This window comes from Chenopodium quinoa, unplaced genomic scaffold (assembly GCF_001683475.1).
Source record: "Chenopodium quinoa cultivar QQ74 unplaced genomic scaffold, ASM168347v1, whole genome shotgun sequence".
In the NCBI taxonomy this organism is placed as follows: domain Eukaryota; kingdom Viridiplantae; phylum Streptophyta; class Magnoliopsida; order Caryophyllales; family Amaranthaceae; genus Chenopodium; species Chenopodium quinoa.
Window position 1 is genome coordinate 1743403 of NW_018743175.1, and position 8237 is coordinate 1751639.

Sequence of the window (8237 nt, forward strand, 5' to 3'; positions counted from 1 at the left end):
AATAATACTATATTATATTATTATATACAGTATTTGTAACTCTATTTATATTTTCTTAATCATTAAAAAAAAAAATTCTGGCTAATTACAACACAAATTAATAATAAAAAATGTATATAACCCTATAAGAGTATTGGTGCATGACTGCTCGTTGTTTCTCACATTTGAGAACTTATTATTATTTGACCACATTTATCATTTATTGTTGTTATCTGAAATGACAAATATCTGATAGTAAATATTTTTTTTTTTTTTTGAAGACTTTTTTTAACAACACACTAAAAATTATACTGTGAAATTTTCCTCAAAAAAATTAATATATTGTGAAAATGAATATTTACATGATTTTGTTAATTTTGTTTTCATTATCATTAGTTGTCAATTGTATTTCAACTATCTAACAAAAAAAAAAAAAAAAAACACTTTTGTTCACCTCAATTTATTTTAAGGGAAAAGTAAAGAGTATTATACTACTAATGTACTATGGATGTAGTATTGATTCAAATGCACGACACACAAAAGGAGAAAATTGCTCTTACAGATTATATATATAACACTTGCAATCTTACGGAGTACAAGTACAACCTAAATAATTCAAATTGAGGCAAAAAAATGAATATCTGACATTAATTCAATAGGAGGTAGACATTAATCTTTTCTTTATAAGAAAAAAAGGTACGGAGTAGAAATTAATCTTTGGATAAAAAGAAATTAAATAAAAAATAAAATATAAAAAAACCTTCAAATTGAATCAGAGTTCGTTTTACCGCCATCATATATATCAGTGGATAATTGGATATACTAGTACTAGTATATTTTTTCCCAGTATATGCGCATATACTTGAAAGACTTTAAAATCATTCATGTATTCATGAAAGACTTTTGATCCCATAAGTTCTAGTACAAGGATATTTTACAATGGGAGTCTTGCTAGTAAGTAACCTATTTAGAATTTTAGATGCAGATGCGGAAGGCATGAATACCTATCATCCTCGTAGCATAATAGAGCACATTATCTTACGAGGTTACACAAACAATCAAATGAGTGTATATATGTTCTATGGTACATTTGCGAGCATAGATTAATTTTACAACATATAACACCTAAGACAGATTTTGAAATCGAGGGTGAATAAAGGGGGACAAAAAAATTCTACACCATCTCTCTGGTGATTCTAACTGGTTTCGCCTGCAAAAATGCTACATCTGCTGAAGGAGTAGTCAGCAAATGATGTTCAGGATCATCCACCTCCTCTTCACTGTCAATTGATGCAGATGACGATGGAGAGCCAGATCCATTCTCTGATGATCCACAACCCAAATCAGTTTACGTAAAAAAGTCTAAACTAAACAGCAAGACAGGAAATGAGAATGTGCATCTAGAAGCATAACATCAATAGACATCAAGTATTATCACTTAACTCATTTAGAGACATCTCCACTATCTAAAAAGCCACCACAAAATTCGAACTCATTGGTAATTGGTATGTTTGTCAGCATTAATATATATGCATCAAAAATAAATAAATATCAAAGCCAAAGGTTGACTGCATGTAAGTCAATAAATCAAATTCTTCCGAACAATTATGTCATTAATTCTTGATCAATAGATCAATGTATCTTAGCTACTATAATGTTAATCAATTAGATTTCCTCTACATCAAATTTTGGTTAAATTAGTTATGTACCTAAATTCAAAAGAATATGGGCCAGAATCATAAGAATCTGAGCGCTTTACCTGAGCATGCAATGTGATCAGGATGCTGTTGAACAGCTGCTATTTGAATATTTTCTGGCAAAAGGCAATTGAAGTACGAACCTGCAGCTTAAGGAGAATTGTTTTAGACAAAGGAAAAATTACAGATTTTTTAAATGAAATTGATAATATTGCATCCATATGACTATCACTTAATTTTCAGAGCCTACGTACTTCAAGGACGGTACTTCATACTTCCTCTATTTCAAAATATTGCAACATGTTTTTACTAGCATGTTTGACAATATATATCTTTGATTAGTAAAAAAAACTAAAACATATATAAAAAGTTGATATAATGAACATAAAACGATGGAACTAATTCAACAACATTCTTAGATAACATTTGCTTTCAATAAATTAGTAAAATATGTGGACAAAATTAGAATACGAATAGTGCAAACTAAAGAGTTGCAAACTTGCAATTATTTTGAAACAGAATTCAGAGGATGTATATTCTAGAACCTTACACATATTGTATACTGCCTTTAAGGTAATGCATAGGGCAGGCAAAAGGTTACATACCTACACGAGCGAGTCGATTAATCCATCCAGGAATAGATCTCCCAGTGAGATGCAAACAGACCTCATCAGTAAAATGGTTACAGTTTTTAGCAATCAAGTGATATGCGTCCCCATGATACTTTGAGGCAAGGCCCTGCATGAACGATCGAAATTCTGTCCGTGACATGTCTGTGCTGCCGAGAGGTATAGCCTTTCTGAATATGAATCCAGGGCAGCTCCTTGGTTCCACCTCAAACACACCACTAGTAGGATACTCATGAGCTCCATAACCGTACTCCATGCCATGTACTGCATTCAAGCTTTACATTAGGATCCATGTATTAAAAAAGATAACAATTCAGCATAAGATACATGCCATCTCAGAAGAAATGATTCACAGGTCCCAAAAAAAATAGATATTTACAATTGCCAAAGACAGCAGATTCCACCTAAACCAGGCAAGACGCTATACATCTATACCTAACCACAAATAAATTTCTAGATCATTCTAAATGATGAAGTTGCAAAAAAATTTAGGCTACTCTCACCTTGTAATACAAGGATCCATACCAGATGTTAGAAAAACACAAAATAAACCACAGATCCTCTTTACGCAACTTAGCAATTAGCTATGGAAAATCCAGTTTCCTCACAATAAAACTATACTCCAAATTCCAGTTTAATTCTCTCTAAATAACCATCAAGAAGTCAACTTATGCAGGAACTGTTTTAGCATCTTGCCTGCAAGCTTTACAACTACCACAATTTGTGTTTTATCCTCACTATTTACCAGACAGGTTTTGTCCTATAAACTTGATATTAGATTGTAATTTGATGCAATTAAGTCATCACATGAAGTTTACAATCCCACTTTCGAGAGGCTGGACACTCCCACTAAAAGCTAATCAAAATAAACCAAAATTCAATCACAATTTTCTGCTTACTTTCTTGTTTAGAATCTCAATACATTCAATTTCAAGTGGCTGGACACTCCCACTAAAAGCAAATCAAACTAAACAAAATTCAGTCACACTTTTCTGCTTATTTTCCCTCTCATTGATCTCTGCATATAGGCATTTTCTAACTTCCTTCTCATTCTCACCTCTAACAAACTCACTGCCTTCTTTATTAAGCTTATCCAAACCAACTAACATAATCTTATCAATAGTACCCCTCCACCTAGGCTAATCAATTACATTATCTCACTCAGTCCTCTGACAAGTCTGAGCATAAGAAACTGCCTACATATTTACAACCTGACCTCATCAAAGGCAGGCTACTCTTCATCCATGTTTCCTATGATAAAATTCACAGTAAGCCTTGTATAAATAAAATTCATATCATTACCAAAGTTGCCTCTACGTTAAAGCATAGTGTAGAAAATGGAATGGTGCAGGCTGTGCAGCGCTCTTGCAAAAAAAAAGAGGGGGGGGGGGGGGTGGGGGGGTGATATTACATATTGTTCTACGGTTCTACCAGTATTACTTTCAGCAAGTTGTTAACAGCTTTGAGTATTAATTAAGATATACTAAAATCTAGGGAAAATAAATATAATAAAATGAATTTCTACTATTCTCTTTAAACTTTTCATAAATTAAGTAGTGTAATACATCACAGTAAACACTTTATTAATTCAGTGTTTGAAAAGGCGCACCTAGATGCTGAGGAGCAAGGCGTTAAAGGTCATGCGCTTTTTGAGGTCTAGGCGAGGCGATTTTGATGAGGTGCAGCTTAAGGCGCACCCCCTGAGGTGCACAACGATTTTTTTCAGAACTTTTTTTATTGTTTATTATATGCACCTCACTTCAATGAGGCGCACAGAGGCACGCCTTAGGCGCAGGGAACTCTGAAATGCCTTGGTGCGCCTTGAGTCCTTTTTATACACTGCATTAGTTCACCATGATAGCTTACATTTCTTAACCAGAAAAGTTCCTCAAATAATTAAACTAGCCATTGCTTCAAAAAGCTGAATTTCACTACAGTAACACAATAGACTAGAGGAAAGAAACAAATTTATGATACTTCAGTGACCAATTCATCATAGAAAGCACAGTCTGAGTTTTTCTATTCTTCATTCTTTCAAGAAAACTATTCTTATTCCTTACCCATAAATTTGATCAACTCTGCCCTTGACCAAAAAAGAGATTGTACTATCAGGTTATAAAACAGCAAGTCAGACTAGGAAATAACTTTAGAATATCTAGTGTTGTTAAAAAAAAAAAATCAGTAAGTCATCTCTTATGTGAAAAAATCTTCCATTAATAAAGGTCAATGAACACATCAGATGACATTAAACCAGCACTTTGAGACATTTGATCAGTATGTTGCTTGCTAATCTAGTCATCCACGTATTTTAACACATCAAACAAAAGATAGAAATTCTACCAAATCACACCAAGACAGCGTACTTCCTCCATTCTATTTTAGTTAACACGTTTTGACTTTGGACACTATTCACATATTCTACTTTGACTAGCTTTTGTAATATATAGGCTATGAACTTATGATAAAAACATAATCACATGGGATCTTGTTTGAATTGTCTCAGTGTACATTTTTAGAATATTAAATTTTTATAATTTTTACTTGTTGATAATTAGAGAAATAAATTATTGAATTTGTGCATTGGCATACGTGATAAAAGAAACCTGTCATCTTAAAAAGAACACAGGAAGTATATTCTTAATTCATTTTTGAACTGTGGATCTGATTAAAAGGGACTTGTTGATTGCATGCTGAACAAAATGAAATTAACAAGGTGTCAGTTACTAAGCATATCAATTAAGAAATGTGCAATGCAAAGATAAAGATATGAGCTAAGAACAGATGCAAGTGCAAGTATATAAAAGTTCATAAAAAGCATTGGACACTTAAACACTGCTTTTCCTACAAAGTTTGATCTAAGTATATTAATTCCATATCTAAGTCTCCAAATGCCAAATACACCATAGATTTGTTAAAAATAAAAAATTGAGCAACAAAAAGTACCAAAAGATAAAAACCATTTGGCAAAACAAGTTATTAGCCTGTACGACTAAATCACAGGAAACTTTATTAGCCACCATCTCAAAGACTAAGATCTAAGCTAGTAGAAGCACATGATTAGGCAGATTTCAAAAGTAGTGACTAGCAATCCAAGGTGTATGAGTGGCAGAATCAGCTGTTAATTTATTAAAGCTTGTATGCCAAACATACTTTAGCCACAGATCAAATTTCCTTTAATGGTGCATTGCAGGCTTGCAGCTAAAGCATTTTGTAATGGACTTCTATTGTATATAGGATCAATTGTTAGTTAAGTTCCCTATTTGTGATGAACTTCCTGTCAGGTACAATTAAACTAAACTTAATAATTTCTTACATGATAATCTATTTTTAAACTATGCTATTGCATAAAATATCATCAAATATCATCTATTGCATAAAATATCATCTATCTCATAAAATTTTGCTCTAAACATATCCTTGCCTGTTTTCCGAACAATTAGAAGGACAAAACATCAATTCAGATTGAAAATCATGAAAAATCCTAGACACTTTAATTCTCAATCAAAGCTTCAAGCAATCAGAGGTATTACACATATATAATCCTAGCAAATTCAGGTACAAAATAACGGAAACCACTCGCAGTAATAACTAGAAACAAATGAAGTACTCCATATATAATTTCAAGAAAATCAGAAAAAGATCCTCAAATAAAATAAAGATACATAATTGGATTTCTTAGGATATCCTTACTTACATCCAATGATGAAAACAAGGGAACAACAACCATAAAGTAAAGATATACAATTGGATTTCTTATAATATCCTTACTTAAACAAATACTATCAAGGGTCTTTCACTTAAATGATCTCATATCCTTCATCATAAGTGATTCAGAAATCCGACAGCGCGAGTATGATCACACTTCACAAAGAGACCACCAAACGACAGACGAACGCACAAAATCCAAACCATCATTAACCATTTAACTAACACCTCAAAGATATGTTACCTAGCTACAGTTCATAAGAATCATAACAAGAAAGTAAATTCAAAGGCACAATACCAATAATCACAGTCCAAACAGTAACTTAAACCCAATATACTAAAACTTTATAATATATCAAATAAAATAGCATAAGTAAGATAATATACCTTCAATTCCAGAGTGAAAAACACCAAGACCAACCCAATATAAATAATCATTAACAGGGGTTAGATCATATACATTCAAATATACAGCTGTTCGTTCTTTCTCCCCTTCATTTTGCTCCTTTCTCCCACTCCAACTCCTCAAACTAAACCCCATTTGATCCCCTCCCACCTAATCCCTCCCCAATTTTTCTTCAATCCCTAATCAAACATCTGCGCCAAAAATTCAAAAAAAAAAATTACAAAAAAAAAATACAGAAATTTGGAAGACAATTAAATACCAAAAATTCAATAAAATTACCTCAATTTCATTAAGAATTGATGAATGATGCGAAAGAAGATGAGTAGATCGGAGGATATAGGAGAGAGAAAAACCCTAGAAATTAGAGTGTATTTAAGAAGCTTAAATTATTGTTAAAGATGAAAATTGAAGAGAAAAATGCGGGGAATTTGGAGAGGAGAGGTGGCGGGAGGGTGGCTGAAGATCGGAAGAGAAGGTTGAGACTTGAGAATGTAGATAGATTTTTTTTTTTTTTTTTTTTACGAGTATTACTTTTTAACATTTTGCTTGCCAAGTTATACAAGGATTACAAGTTTAAACAATTGTCGGTAAAGGCTTATGCAACAAAGGACATTGGCACGACACACCACTATTTCAAATTTCGTTTCGACCCCGGTTCATTTCACTTGATCTATAGTCTGTTTTAAACTCAAATTACTTTTAGATTAATCAATTTTTTTGATAAATTTGATTTTTGTTTTCGAAGAACAATTGGTCCAATTTTTAATAATCATAACTAATGTTTGGGTCCAATTTAGTCCAATTGGGCCTAGGCATTAAATGATCCAATTAAAAGCCCAAGGTCAAGGTTCATCTCTCCAATTGTGCTAAAGTCAAAGATCAGTCCTCAAGGCAAGCCAATTGGGCTAAGGCCCAACTTCTCCATACATGCAAAGGTATAAAAGCCATCAATATTACATTTGTACATTCATTCAAGCAAAGCCTCAAGCAATTAATTCTCTTGCATAGTGTTCTCTTTCTACACACTGTACTGACTTTAGCATCGGAGGGGCCTTCCTCGGCAACACCCCCGAGGCTAGTTTACGTGTGTTTACTGTGCAGGAAACCTTCGGCCCAACATCACTTGGACCGAATCCAGTCTTCTCCACTTCATCGGACCTTCGACAAGGTCCCATTGTTTTCACCCGAAACAATTTGGCGCCGTCTGTGGGGAGGACTTTCAAAAATCTTTAAGCCAAATTTCTAACCAAGATCATCTTGCAATTATCTTAGTAGCAATGGCTAAGAACCGCAAGAGCAAAGGCCTCCGTCAAGGAGCAGGCGAAAAGCCTAAAACCCCTACACCATCACCCTCGCCGGACCGGAACTCTCCCAAGGGTGCCAGCTCGGGGGGAGGATCATACAGGGAGGATTCCCTTTCTCCCGTAATTCATAACTCTCATCATAGGCCGAGTCACTCTCGGTCTAGCAGGGGTGAGTCCGATCATAGGACACATTCAGTGCCCCAAAGCCAACCATCGACTGTGCGCTCTCATTCCCATACTCGGACGAGGACCCCTTTGACGGGGCCCAGCTCGGAGGAGGTGGCAAGAGCGCTGGCAGTGCTCATGGAGGCAATGAGGGCACAAAATATGCCACCACCTCGTGATCGAACTCCTCCGCATACCCGGCATCAACGGAGGAAGCTAGACCATGATGTTGGGAAGCTTCCTTCCTTCCGGGAACTGGAAGAGTGGGAAGAGGATACCTGGAAAACTGAAAAAGAGAGGAAAAAGAACCCTCGATTTTTCAAAGGATCCTCAACCTCCCGACCAGAAACGC

General features: G+C 34.6%; 1 protein-coding gene across 2 annotated transcripts; it reads right to left on the bottom strand.

Annotated features, from left to right (window-relative positions):
* Positions 1-841: 841 nt before the first annotated feature.
* On the bottom strand, positions 842-7097 carry LOC110732383 (deSI-like protein At4g17486). Of its 2 annotated transcripts, none has more exons than XM_021912317.1 (5): positions 6696-7097; positions 6398-6607; positions 2282-2569; positions 1739-1825; positions 842-1302 (listed from the first exon to the last, which is right to left on the bottom strand). In XM_021912317.1, the coding sequence occupies exons 2-5, from the start codon at positions 6549-6551 to the stop codon at positions 1154-1156; spliced, it is 678 nt and encodes a 225-aa protein (XP_021768009.1). In that variant the 5' UTR covers positions 6552-6607; positions 6696-7097; the 3' UTR covers positions 842-1153. The 2 variants fall into 2 exon arrangements, with proteins under 2 accessions (XP_021768009.1, XP_021768010.1); XM_021912318.1 differs by having other exon boundaries at positions 1739-1819; positions 6696-7078.
* Positions 7098-8237: the final 1140 nt, after the last annotated feature.

Bases quoted from the DNA above. Each gene is read 5' to 3' on its own strand.
- LOC110732383 (XM_021912317.1), bottom strand. From the start codon at position 6,551: ATGGGGTTTAGTTTGAGGAGTTGGAGTGGGAGAAAGGAGCAAAATGAA. The intron at 2,570-6,397 runs GTATATTATCTT...GCTTGAATGCAG, and splicing joins TTTTCACTCTGGAATTGAAG to TACATGGCATGGAGTACGGT. The intron at 1,303-1,738 runs GTAAAGCGCTCA...GTGGATCATCAG, and splicing joins TGATCACATTGCATGCTCAG to AGAATGGATCTGGCTCTCCA.